General features: G+C 36.2%; 1 protein-coding gene across 5 annotated transcripts in view; it reads left to right on the top strand.

Annotated features, from left to right (window-relative positions):
* The window catches only part of frmd4a (FERM domain containing 4A), a 275536-nt gene that overhangs the window by 106774 nt on the left and 153833 nt on the right, over positions 1 to 14929 (top strand). The window contains exon 1 of one of the 5 annotated variants that reach the window (XM_015353188.2): positions 8693 to 9100. The exons of the other annotated variants lie outside the window; for them this stretch is intronic. Coding sequence (XP_015208674.1) covers positions 9008 to 9100 — 93 coding nt within the window. The 5' untranslated portion in view covers positions 8693 to 9007. Of the gene's footprint in view, positions 1 to 8692; positions 9101 to 14929 lie in introns of those variants that run through there. 5 annotated transcript variants of the gene reach the window in all.

Genomic DNA, 14929 nt, shown 5'->3' with positions numbered 1-14929 from the left:
TAGGTTGTAATCTGTGTTTACTACAGCAATGACAGGTTAAGGTATACAAACCTTAGCAGAAAAGCCAAGCCTTGAAGGTCTCTCTCTTTAATGGGAAAATAATTTGAACTAAAAATAGTCAGGAAATTTGAAATGGTGGTAAAATTGTCAACCACAGTACTTTATGTAATTCAAGTGAGAATTAAATTGAATCTTCATGTTTTGCAATTTAACAAAATGTTCTACAATGTGTTTAAGGTACTGTACATAACAAGAAAAGTTAAATATTTAGATTCAGCATTGTCATTGAATTAATGAGACACTAAGAGTTGTAAATTTAGTAATAACCTAATAATTGCTCTGTATTCCTGTGTTGTTTTATCATATATCACAGAATTAACTTGAAAATTCTGAATGGGTACAAGACCTGTGTGATGTCTATGTGCATTTTGAAGCTCTGTTGACAGAAAACATTCTTGTTTTCCTCCAGTTGTTGCCAAAATATGAATCTCTTTTTGTTATCCCCATAATATCATTCAGTATTCTGTTCATTTCATGAGTCCCACCTTTTTAATAAGAGACCTAAATATATTTATAATAAGAGATCTAGATATATATTTTAGTTAAAAAGATTTACAAATAAAAGGCTGCTCTAAAGGTTACTATAATTTCATTGAAAAAAACTGGGTATGTGGCAGGTCCATTATGTTATCCAGGTTATTACTTGCTTTGACTAGTAGTCTGAACTCTGAAGCTACCGAAGCTGTTCCAGTAGTTCTTCTGTTTATTTTAACCTTTATATGCTGCAATGATGGCAGAATAATAACACGATTGATTGACACAATTCGGAAAGTATAAACAAGACATATACCCCTTTATTAAATAAGGCGTTGAAAGGTTACATTCACAACAGTGATTTTATTATCATTGCATAGAAGTGGGGCAATCATCGCTTTTGTGAAGAGTCCCGTACCCTGTGCTTATATTATTTGTCTGGAGCCTCCCACCATCTCCATCCGTTCTTTGCAAATACATACTTTCCCTGTTCCTGCTCTGGTTTCATTGTCTGCCCTCCAGCTGTTGCCATATTGATTCATACTCCTCTACTGCAAAGGGCAAGTTACATTCCTATGGAGCTGGGAGCCGAGATACAGGAGAGGCTTCACGGTCGACACTTCTTGATTAGCTGTCATCAGCAGCAATACTCTTCCAATGCTGCAAGAAATATGACTCATTTACAGCTTGGCAAGTTCCAGTTTTGTGTGGTCTTATTATACAATTAGGGTGACAGGAGTTTGGAAACTCAGAGTTTCTGAGCACTGTTTCTGAGTTTGTGGCAAAGTAGATGCACAGTACATGTGCAGATTTCATCGTAAACTGCAGCTGATTCTATAGGAATTAAATTTATTTTTAATATTATGGACGAGGGCAACACGTTGGTGCAGTAGTTAGCATTGCTGCCTCGCAGTGCTGGGGCCCTGAGTTTATTTCCTGGTGTGTTATCCCTGTGGAGTTTGCATGTTCTCCTCGTGTTCCTCCTGGTGCTCAGGTTTTTTCCCATAGTTCAAAGTGCTGGCAGGTTAATTAGCTTCTAGGAAAAACTGGCCCTGGTGTGAGTGTGTGTGTGTGCCCTGCAAGGGACTGGCATCTCTCCCTGGGTGTATCCTGCCTTGCACCCGTTGTTTGCCGAAATAGGTGCCAGATCCCCTGTGACACTATATTGGATTAAACAGTTAGAAAGTGGATAGATAAATTGATTTTATGGATATTCTTACTGTGTACCCCATGCATGAATTAAGCTTCTAATTCAGCTACCACCAACCCAAGGATAGCTTACTTGGACCTCCTTGGCCAGAGCTATAAAAAGCTCTGCTAATTCCTTTCACACTGTTTCAGAATTTAAAGTAGTGGGTTATTAATGAGATTTTTATATAAGTTACTTAAGCTGTCAGAAAACTTGAGAGGCATTCCTAAGTATTAAATTCTCTAGGATTTGAAAATTGCAACAGCCAAAAGAATAAACTGAGTATCCCCAATCAGACATGTAGACATTAGTATTGGTCCCCTTTATTTAAAAAACAAGGTTATGTATTAATGTATTATCATGTGAATGAATATTTATTTAGCTGGTGGAAAACAGTCCACTCTACTTGTACTAAGCCCTAGTGAATTAAATAATTTCATATTTTGCAGTACAATAATAAACCAAAATCCTTCAGAATTCCTGGGTGCCTACTTGCTTATGATCTGAGAAAAAGTGCTAGATTGGTCATTTTCACCCAAGAATGTGTTCAGTTAGATTAAAACCAAAAGATCTTACGGTCCTCAGAGACTGGAGTTTTGGATCCCTGCCATACCAACCGTGGGTTTGGCATCGACAAGCACTTTATAAATATCTTTATTCCAGACACAACCTACTTACAGTATAGCTGTTTCATTATTATATTAAACATGAAGTGATTCCTATAACTGACTCGGAACTGTTTCATTATTTCACTAAACATGAAGTGATTCCTGCAACAGACTCATAACTATTGCATTATGTCACTAAACATGAAGTGATACAACACTGATTTATTGTTGCTCCTTCAGTGTGGGCAGTGAGAAATGTCTATTTTGAATTGTTACCTCTGTACTCAAAGCATCTAAAACAACTGCATCGGTTTATCAGGTCACGTAAACCTGCATGAGATTATAATCATAGATGCAGTGGAAATGTTCAGGATTCATCATTTGTTTACCCATAATGTGACACTGTACTTAATTTAAAAAAAAAACAATTAAATAAAAATGTAAAAGCATTTTTGTTTTCAGATTTTCAGCTTCATCACAAAGGAGGATTTAGCTCATTTAAAATTAGAATCATCAATCTCGCTTGTCTAAGCGGAAAACTTGAAACTACTTTTTTAATGCAGAAGGTTGCTAATTGATAATCCCCATATAAAAGGCTGTTAAAATTTTGGCTAAGTTCAGCATGGCAGGTATTGAGGTCTGCAGTGATTTCCTGCCTCATTCTTATTGCAAACTGTGTCACAACAAAAGACAAATTGTCTGGAGCATTTTGCATATGAGGATCTTGCTGGATTCATTATTCTCCTGCTGTTTCGCATTAGATTTTAAATGGAAATCACTTTTTACACAGCAGATTTGAAAACCTGCCGAGTGTGGGTTTATTATTGCCCGGGTCAAAGACAGTGTTGGCATTCTCCCTACTGCCTTAATCCAACATGTTTTTAAAAGACAGCTGGTGTTCAAAAACTATGAAGTGCATCACCTAAAGAAGCAATTAGCTTTACTCAATTATTAGGTCATCCTGTCCAAATTTGTCTTACCATGGGTTTTTGTTATCAATTATTGTACTACAGTCATATTTTGCTATATACTGTTATTTATTGTTCATGAGTTAAAGTGAACAGAAAAAAACATGATTAAAATTAACATTTTTACTTAAAAAAATGAGTTATTTTAAAAATATTATCAGAGTGGAGTTTATATATTACTCTGATATTTAGGGCAAATTCAAGCAGGGCAGAAAAAATAAAATGACTAATTTCTATGATTTGGAGTTACAGATGGTTGGGGAGTTTGTCAGTAGGCAGTAAACTCAGCTCTAAAAAGAATGTATCTGTCAGTGTCCTATTTTTTAACTCCCTTACTAAAATAAGAGACTTCACTCTGACCACAATGCCACAATTCTGCTGCTAAGAAAGGCCCTTCTTTTTAAACAACACTAAAATCTGCAATGTAAGCATTAAATGTCCCAGCTTCAAAGGAGTTAATGACAAACTAAGAAAGAAAATGGTTTTCTGCGGGGTGTGGCTGGGGTTGAGTATTTAAAATGTCTCAATCTGGTTAGGTTTGACATAAGCAGATGGCTAGAGGCCAATAATTGGGACTTTTGACAGTTCTTTGAACATCCCACAAAAGGAAACTCATTACATTAATGGAAAACAATCTGCTTTTTTTCTTTCTGAGAGTGTTGCACCTCATTAAAGTAGTTTTTACAGGCAAAGAATCCAGACTAAGCTAGTTATCTTACTGGGAACTGCGGAGGCAAATCTTTATAAAACACTCCTAAAAATGAGTTCCACAGAGAATGACCACGAAACCATTGCCACTTGACAGCTACTTCCTGCAAGCCAATATGAAATGCCACAGGGTAGTCCTTGTTTCTTGTTATTTCCTTGGGAAAGATCAAATTTAGTGGCTGCCTAGCTCAAGAATGACAGAGCCTACATCCATTTATTACTTTTTAATGTAAATGGTCCTTTAACAGAGTCAAATGGTACAAGGGATTGTGCTGCTATTAAAGCTCTTCTGGGGTTTTTTAATACCACAATGGAAGTTCTAATTTGAAAGCTTGGCCTGCCTGACTTCAGAAACCCAACTGTGCCATGCCTGGATTTTAAAACTCATTAAAAATAAAATTTAGAGGTTTTTAATGCTAGTTACAGATTCTGAAATAATCAAACAAAAGCTATTTTGTGACCCCCTTCTTACTGCTGTGAAATATAATTTAAAATGTGTCCGACAGAGGGAAATTCCTTTATGACAGAAACTTCTGCCTCTTTGACATGAGAGCTTGAGCAAGTATTACAGTATATGGGTGCTTCTCAGAACCAGATTTGGCCAGTTTGTTATTTATATATGCTTTGAAGATTAGGCTATTCTTTATTCTGGGAATTTATTATTGTAACCTGAAATAATGGCTGTAGTATGCATACCTGGGCAATATGGTGTGAAAAAGTGTACAGTTTTCAGTGTGCAGAATGTTTTGCTAAAATTTTACTTTAACTGAAAAAAATACAATTCGACTGTGGATCCCTTTCCATACAGTATAATTTATATTGTAACACTTGGGGGTTCACGTGGGCGCCCTCACTGCCACCACATCAGGTCAGCCCCTCACCGTCAGGGACTCAAACCCGGGCCTCCTGCATCACTCAACAGGGACCCAGCCTCTTGAGCCAAAGGGAAATCTCCTGTCAGCCCAGCGGCTGCAGGCCCTGCTATTCACAGGGAAGGGTGGTGACGTCACCGCTCTGGTAAGCCAGCTCTTACACACTCAATGGTGGCCGTATGCGTTACAATATTGTTTTTATATACATCATTATTACATTTCAACATGAAACCCAACATTACAATTCAAGCATGATAAAGCTATATTCAGGTAAAGACCAAAATTCAAGCATGTGCTGTATATCCACATGTTTGTTACCAAAGCAGTTTTCTCAATTATTCAACTGTAATACAGTTGAGGCTGTAGTACCTTTCAAGAAAAAGTATCATTGTGACTATAATTAAGATTTGTAATGAATAACCCTCTTCAATGCACATTTGATTTTTTTCAATGGTTGTGGTTGCAAAGACACAAAGCAATGACCCGGCACAAAGCACGGTCATTCATCACGCCAGCAGCCATATAACCCTGCAACTCACAACTAGCAACCCACTGAAGCTAAGCAGTTGTGAGCCTGGTCAGTACCTGGATGGGAGACCTCCTGGGAAAAACTAAGGTTGCTGCTGGAACAGGTGTTAGTGGGGCCAGCAGGGGGTCCTAATGCCCCAGTATAGTGATGGGGACACTATACTGTAAAGAGGCGCCGTCCTTCGGATGAAACCGAAGGTCCAGAGTAGGGGTGTACTTTTCATTTTTTTATTAGTTAAAAAAGTTTCAAAAATCCAATAGATTTCGTTCCACTTCACAATTGTGTCCCACTTGTTGGTGATTCTTCACATAAAATAAAAAATTTATATCTTTATGTTTGAAGCCTGAAATGTGGCAAAAGGTTGAAAAGTTCAAGGGGGCCGAATACTTTCGCAAGGCACTGTAAGTGTAAGCAATTATTATTATCTTGCATCTCACACACACACAGCACCAGAAATCTATTCACAGTAGGTTAGGGAAGGTGTTTGTGCTCTTCCACTGATATCCTGGTGGAAACCAAAAGACATGAAAGAGAGGTTTGAGTATTAAGATGTCATTTTCCACATTTGTCAGGCAGCATCAAGGTTTTACACACTCACACTGTTAGTGCAGTCTTAATGATAGCATACTATTGCCATCTTGTATAAAACAATGAAAGAAAAACAAAAATATGTAACCTTAGAACATCTCCTATCACCACAACTACAATATATGAAAAGCTTCTGCTAAGCAGAATACCATTCACTTTTGTCCCTTTTGTGGGACAAATGTGTTACAGATATTTATGACTTGGGTTTGATAATGAAACACATGTATCATGATGGGAAGTTTTTTTTTTTACCCTCCACTGGAATTACAGGCTAGATGATAAATTTTCTGACAATTGTGTAGATTTCACAGACTTGCAAAACACAATGAATAGCATTCACTTTGAGGAGTACTATATTGTTTACAAACCAATAAATAGCCACCAGAAAAACTGTTAAGACCGCATTTCTGAATGCTTTAAAGATGAACATATTCAGTCTATGTGAATGCTCACTTATTTGTTTTTGCTTGTTCAAAGCCAGATAATGCTCATGTTGTTGGTTGGTTTTTAAATGGAAATTCCCAGGGATTTTTATTTCTATTTTTTTTTTAGTTTTAAGAAGACTAATGTTTTATGTAGGGTGACACAGTGGCAGTGGTTAGCATTGCTGCCTGGCAATGCTGTGATCCTGGGTTCAATTCTAGACCCGGGGTGCTATAGCTGCTTAGAGTATGCATGTTCTCTGGTTTCTGGTATGTTCTCTGGTGGGCTCTGGTTTCCTCCCAAAGTCCAAAGACATACCGTGCTAGTAGGGTAGTTGGCCTGTGGGAAAATTGTCCCTGATATGAGTGTGCGTCTGTGTTTGTGTCTGTGTCCTTGTGTGGGGGCGGAGTGGTGGTTCTGTGGCTAAGGATCTGTGCCTGTGGCTGGAAGGTTGCTGGTTTGAATCCCGTGGCCTACAGAGGAATCCTTATCCTTGGGCCCTTAAGAAAGGCCCTTAACCCCAACTGCTCCAGGGGTGCCATATAAATGGCTGACCCTGCGTTCTGACCCCAAGCTTCTCTCCCTGTCTGTGTGTCTCATGGAGAGCAAGTTGGGGAATGTGAAAAGACAAATTCCTAATGCAATAAAATTGTACTGTATATTGCCAATAAAGTGATCTTAGCTTATCTCTGTCTTTGTATGTCCTGTGATGTACTGAAATCTTGTCTAGGGTTTATCCTGCCTTGTGCCTATAGTTAGACTTGGATTAAGCTGTTAGAAAATGGATGGAAGGATAATATCTTATTTCAAATGACCATATCTCTCACAAATCACATTCTTTATTTAGGTGGACAGGCAATTTGCCAAACTTTATTATAAATATAGTTCGGCCAAACTTTATTTTATATTGCTCCACTTAAGGAAGACACCCATAAGAAAGTGCTGTACTTTAAAAAATATTTTTTTCCTTTCCTGGCCTCTACAGCTGTGTAAAGGAAGCAGAACCTGGGCTTGTTCCTTTGAAATCCAAACCCTAAAATCTTACTTTTATAAGGCTCAAAGGGTAATTAACCTATGGGAACAAATCTTATGTCAGCAATATAACAGGACATATAACAATACACATAATTGCTTTAGAATATTGAAGTAATTATTGTTAATAAAATGTGAGAGCAGATGGATAACACCCTCTGTAATCTAAGAAGCTCTTTAATTATACTTTAAGGAAACCATTGGCTGGATAAGTTATTCATCCATGATTAAACGTTCGCATAAGGATTTTGTGTCAGAAGACATCTGGCCTTCAGGATACAAAGCATCACTCTTCATTTCAAATACCTTAAATTATATTATCAAAGCCCCTCCCCAGTGCTTAAATAAGCTATCGGAGTATGATGATTGTTTTTGTATTTGTTTTTTTATAATTGTTTCAGTTTGATTTTGTAATGATCAACAAACCTTTCGAAGTTAGATGCGATATTATTTGTGTACTGTATGTAAAGAGTAAAGCTAATTACTGTATTTTTGACAGAAAAGATGTGTAACATGTTCTTGACATAGTCGCGTCCTGATTGGCTTTGCCAATAGTTATCACCAGAATCGATTAGAAAGCTGTCCTATGAGACTTCCTCATTCAAGTGTTCAGGAATGTCTTTTATAAACTCCCACCTTGCTTATGTTTTAGATTCTTCTTTTGCTGCATGTTGGCTGCTCAGAAATCCAGTGAAACCTTTGATCAATGAAGCAGGTCACTTACAAAATACTAGTAGTTTAGAGCACATTAATAACTATCAATTGTGGGCAGTTTGTGTGTTACGAGATCAAAGAGGTCACCTGCAACATTGAGAATAATTAAATACTTGGATCATTTGGTTTTGAGGGTCACACGGTTATCTCTGTTCTGTAAAACAATTAATGGTGTCCACAGTATGTGAAACATGCTGGGTAATGGCTGTGCCAGCCAGCTTCTGCCGAAAAAAGATTTGACATAATTCAAGAGAGTAATCTTGTGTGCTATTTTCCCTTACGGTATATACTCCAGACAGACAGTGGTGAAAGCTGGATGGGGTATTTAAGTTAATCCTTATACCAGATGGCAAAACATCAAAGATTCTTTTTGAGGTGCTACACATGTTCTACTGTACAGCAAACCAGGAGAAATGGACCCCCCCCCCCCAGGGTCATGTGACTTGATGTATAATAACTCTCATGCCGTCAGATTAGTCCACTGACCTGGTTAAAATCTACAGCAAACGAGAAGTGAGGTTGACATTTTTGGAACACTCTCCCCAGAAGCTGAATTTTCTACCACTGCGTGCACATCAGCAGAAGACCCGCTGTGCTGGGCTGTAGCTGAGAGAAGGAAAAGCCCTCACTCACTTACACACAGAAATAGATCTCAGTACAGCTCAGAAAGTGTTGTTTAAAACTAGGTTTCTTTCCAGTAGACATCATCATGATTCACACAGTCTGACTGGAAAGCCCTGTCTTGCTGTTTGGCATTAGATGAATCTATAGTAGTACAGTTGCTAGAGAGCTGAGGCAACACACACACACACAGATACACACGTTTCTTCCAGTGTTGCACAATGGTGGTGCAGGCGGCTGTCACTCCAAGTAGAACCCGGAGACTTTTATTGAAATTGCCGTACGGGACTCTTAGACGAAGCAGTGGAGAAAGGGTAAGATATTTTTTTATCTCAGTTTCTCTGTGTCTTGCAGTCTGGAGCGCCAGCACAGATTAAAAGGGCTTCCTTTTTCTCTAATCCTTGAGCACACTATGAAGCTGTCAAATGAAACATCAGGGTTCTACTAAGGTTTAAATCTCTATCTGCATAGTGCCAACAATGCAGATACCTATGGCTGTTTTACAAAAGATGCAGCTCTTCTGTCAACTTTAAATGCTTGTTTTTTCTCTTATTGAAGGTAAAGAGTGACTTTCAAATTGTGCAGTAAGATACAAATAAGGAATAGACTGTCAGAATGTATTCAGAAATGTGCCTAATGAGAAAACTGAGCTGAGCTTTTAAACTGTCAGTGCATTTATTCTATTAAACATTTATAAGAAATATTTGATTTGCTGTATATTTTAAGGTTAGCATCGGTACCTTACAGTATAAAAGGGTGAATAGAGGACCTGTTCTCAAATGCAGTGTCATGGGGTAAATACAGTAACAACCAAGTAAGATTCTCTGTTTTGGTGTATATTTTTGTAAGTTTTATAGAACCTGTTTGCAGAAATCAAAGATCACTTGGATTAATGATGAAAAGCAGGACTAGATAAGGTGATAGTGTCCTAACTTCAGAACGGGATTTATCTGTTTTGCCAGAATCATACATGTGCTTCTGATAATCTATGTGTGCAATTCAGGTACAATACCGTATGTTTGTTTTATTATTGTTTTTTTTAAGGTAGTTGATTTACATGGGATCAAAAAGACAAGAAAGGGGTACCAGTATAATGGTAAACCACATCACAGCAGAAATGTATAAGTCTTGGTTCTGAGTGTGAACTTGAGTTTTTTTAAAAAGTCAGATATGATTTAGACTTACTGGTATTGATCAATTTGTGACAATAATCATAAAACATGCTCATAAGGAGGGTCCTTTCAGAATAGTAAAGTGAAGGGGAACCCCTAGTGAAGAAAATAGCTTTATTTTTTGTTGTAAGTTTTTTTTATGATATGAAAACATTATTTTGCAACAGCCATGAATATTACTAGCATATCCATCTATCTGTGCTAGTTATATTCTTGATCACTGCATTTTAAATTGAAGTAATCTGCACTTAACAGAAATGTAAAGTATTGATGAAGTGCATTCATCTCCAGTGTAAATTCTTCAGACAAGTCGGCAAAAATCTTTTAGTAGAAAGTTCTTGACTATATTATGATATACTGTAGCCACTACTCAAAAATCGTACTTTTTCCTGATAATGTCAGAAATCTTCTTCCTCATCTCTCTCATATTAAAGTCCTCATTTACATTTTATAATTACTTCTTTCATGGAAATGTGAATGTTATTTAGCATAACAGCAATTACTGTCTTTACCAAAGAGTTAGACTTCCTAAGCTCATTTTTTTGCATGGGGAGAAAGCCTTTAAGATGTCGGTTTTATGATACTCATTTCATGCTGGTTATTCATTCAAATATCTGTTTCATAGTTGGATTTTTATTTCTATGATCTTGCCTGATACAAACTACTTTTGCACCTACTGTACTCTACAGGTATGCGTGGATACTGTTTTATTTTATAGATTGATCTGACAACAGATTGAGTTAGGGCTGAGCAAGTTGTTCTGCCCTTCAATGATTACCTAACATCTGTTTGGAATATAGCAATGTTCATTATGTAATGGGATACTGGTCAATTTAATTTCCTGAGTCAACATACATGCTATTGATTGTGCACTTACACAGATATATTGTAACACATTACATGACATAAGAGCATTGACTAGCTGCTTATATTGATGAAAATGATGTTTGCATAGTAGTTTTCCTGGAGAGTACACTATTTAATTCTCCTTGTTAAAACAAACAACAGAAATACAGGACTGAAGTTATTACAAAAAAAGTGTAGCATACAAATAATTACATAATTAGATATTGATTAATTTGTGTTTTTTTCCATTATATAATTTTTGCAAAAAGATGTGTTGGTCATTAAAGGTATCTATAAGTACCAAATTGATTTTAAGGAATACTGTAAAAGGCATTTATATTTCATCCTGATGTGACCTTCTATTTTAACTTTTTTAGTGTTATGAAATGTGATCAGAGAGATGTGAAACGTGACTATGTGTATTCTCTTTCAGTCATTTTGGGGATAGATGCATCAACTTCCTTTTGTTTTGCTTTGTAATATAAGAAAGAAAATACATCTCTACAATATACAGGTATATGCACATACAGTATATACAGTACAAGATCTTATGAGTGAAACATCAATGAATTCATGTAAAAAATATCTAGGTTAGGATTTTGACAGCTACTTAGTTCTGTTACTGTGGTCTAATTGATTTTTCAAAGTTTATGCACTTGTCCTCCTTTGGTTCAAAACGTAGTGCTTTTGTGCAAGTACTTTGACATTACTGAAAAGTGATTAAAATAGTTGTCAAGATGAAATAAACACTGGAGGCTGAGTTCATAAAAACATATATCTTGCATTTATGAAGTAGAAAATACAGATTTCAAATATTTCAAAATAAAAACTAAGAAACATATACAGGTATTAGTATCCTGAAAGATTTGTGTCACTTTCCAACATAAGTAAAACTTTTATGAAAATGGACCAATATGAAGTGTAACAGGATTCACAATAATCCTCAATGTGACTCATACTCTGAGTTGGAATAATAAATACCTTTGCAATGTGATAAACTTTGAAAGTGCAAAATGCCACAGCATCAAAATTCTTTCTGCAACTGCTCACTGGCTGTTGTATCTCCATGACTTTGGGGCGCTTAAATTATTTTTCTTACACTGATTTGATGTAATAGATAAAATTTGTATTACTCCTAGACAGGAGTTTTAACCTCTCACATTTGTGGCAGATCGACCACCATCTCACATATTTATATATAAAAAAATGTGTTCTAATAAGTATAGTTGCCTTCTGATTGAGAGTCATAAAGGAAACTCTTTTTGGTATACCTATTTTATTTTGTGAGATGTTTCAGTTAATATAATGGTAACATTTTCTCAAATTAACTAAAAATATTTTTGATATAAGATTGTGAATTACACTATCTTCCATTAGGCACTTTGCTCTTGGAAGACAGTTGTTTCATATTGTGTGTGTCGTTGTACTCTGGACAGCTCCACCTGGAACATAAGATGTCTTAAGCTGCATCATGCATCCTATTAAAAGATAGCCATGTGAATAATGCATATGCTTCTGGAGCTGTTAGAAGGGTTATTGAAGATTTCATTGTGTTTCATTTTTCTGTGTAATCTTTCTTGCATGATGCTCTTGTCACAACAGTTGTGACACACTAGGCAGTAACTAGAGATTTTCCGTTTTGCTTCCATGAAAGATGATCACTTTGATTTTTTTTTCTTTTAAAATTCTTTTGTACATGGGACTTCCAAAGCTGAGTGCATGGGCGCTTGGAGAGGTTCTCCTTGAAGATGAATGTCAGTCTCCCCCACAGTCAGCAGAATGAGGTGGACTTCCCTGTGATCATATCCACATGATGCATAATGGTTTAGCCACCCAGCTGTTACATCCACACTAATCTTAATGCAATGTTCACTCTGTGACAGAAAACAGAAAATCAATTTCTTATTTTCCTTGAATTTTACTGTCTAATGACGACATACAGTACCAGGAGCATTTTATTTTCTGAACAAAGTCTTTTTCATGTGGTTGTGGATTTGGTTTTCATGTAGTGGCCATGGAAGTGTAATGTGTGTGCGTGTTTTTTCATTGGGGGGGGTTGATTGCTTCGACGTAATTTTTATATAAAGGTTGAATGCACCCCCTCAGGCATGCATTTCAAGTACAGCAATGTCATAGCAGACAAGGCAGAAACAAGTCTAAACAGGGAGGCACAGAGAAAACGCAGAACACAGGGAAGAATCTGCAGTTAAAGTGGGTGGGCTCCTCTGTTTTGCTAATACTAGGAAAATGCTGTCTAGTTAGCAATGCCTGATTTTCATGAGCAACATATTTGTTGTATATTTTTTCTGATTTATACATCAATTTCGCAATACCATTAAATGTGTACTGATGATTTCATGTTTTAGTATAAAGTGTTGAGAAATAAATATCAGATAAATTGTGGTAATAAATGAATCTGGAACTGCTGTTGGTATTTGTGACAGAGTTGTACAAGTGTTTGCCTCATTAACTGTAAATAATGATGGCTGGGATTATTCTTTTCAGTCTGCTGGGATTTATTGCAGACTCTGCAATGTTTATGAGACACTGAAGCCTACATTTTAAGATGCGAACCACATATCAAACTACAGATGGGCAAAGATGTACTGTAGATTAGATTTCCTCCCACTATTTTCTGTTTCATTTGCCATCAGAACAAACGCAAATTTAAAATTCCCTTTCCTGTTTTAGAATAGTAATAGATATTTTGTGTGAAATCCCATTATCAATAATTTTTTTCAAAAGCTCTGAGAGCGTGAAATTAAATCAAGTTGCTTGAAAGAATCTAATTACTGCCTGTTTCTGTAAAACAGAATAAAATCCGAAAAATATCTGGAAAATTCTTGTTTTGGCCTCTTACTACAATAAGTATTATCATTCGGTATGTGTCTTGTCCTATAGCACAAGTACTAATTGGCACTCATTAAATTTAAACTTCAATTTGCCTCCAATTAAAGTCAAGGGCAAGTTTAAATTATGCCCACTGAAGGTTGTATGCAATAGTCCAACCGTAGTTCATTAATGTGGTTAAAACAATCATTTCTATCCTCTGATCAGATGAAAGAGACCCTTTTCGATGCTTCTGAGGTTCAGAAACATGCCACAGAGGGGTCTAAATTTATTCAGCTGTAATTTATATACAAAAGGCTGTTTATGTACTGTACTTACGCAATACTACAACTGATTTATCTCCTTTTTAAGTGTTTGAAATTTGCTCCAGCTTTCTTTTTTTGTTTTGTCAAGGGAAGTACAAAATATACAGAACTCTCCTGTTAATTTAAAAGTGCTTCATAAGGAACATTTCAAAAACCCAGTAAGTAAATTAAAGTAATATATATTATAAACAATCAGAATAGTCTGAAGGGAATAAACATATATTTGAAGATTTGATCATGAACCCTTTCTCCTTCAAAGCACACCTCAGGAGTGATCTCAATGCACTATTGTCAGAATATTCTCCAGCAAATTGATTAGTTTAGTCTTATCAGAGTGAGATCATCAAGATCCAATGTCTTTCAGCTGATATGTTTTAGCCTGTGGCCTGGGGCTACTGTCACTCCAAACACATTAATTGGGAAACTCATTATGTTACAGTATGTCATGGTTTACGTCAAAACTTAAAAAAAACTTAATTCCCAATGAATGTCAAAGTCATGTGTAGACATAAAGTGTAACTTTGAAATAAGTTCATTTTTGCAATTTAATCACACCAATTTTTCTCTGCTTAAGATTCATTCAGATTTTTCATGAAACCTCCAGTTTGTTCAATTTTGAATTTGAACATGACAGACAAGGAGTAACAAATGTGCAACATTTAACATATGATTACATAAACCATTTTTTTAAATTCATAAGACTATTTAAAAGCCCCACTACTAAAGAACGTTATCGATGCCAAAACAGCATTTCTATTGAATTTCTAATGTATTCATTCATTTAAAGAAAACATTTTTTTTAAACTTAATATCCAAATGGTCATTTTTGTTCTGTTTTGTTGAGCACTGGGCTGGACCTGTCATTTTATTAAAATCATCAAAAGCCTCCTGGTGCCTTTGGGGATGTATGCTTTGAAATAGGAGCACTTTGAAAAAAGTTTCACAGGCTGTCTTGCCATCAGCTGCTTGG

Source organism: Lepisosteus oculatus, chromosome 7 (assembly GCF_040954835.1).
Source record: "Lepisosteus oculatus isolate fLepOcu1 chromosome 7, fLepOcu1.hap2, whole genome shotgun sequence".
Lineage (NCBI taxonomy): Eukaryota > Metazoa > Chordata > Actinopteri > Semionotiformes > Lepisosteidae > Lepisosteus > Lepisosteus oculatus.
Note: the sequence above shows the minus strand (reverse complement) of the source record. Positions and strands in the feature narration are given on the sequence as shown.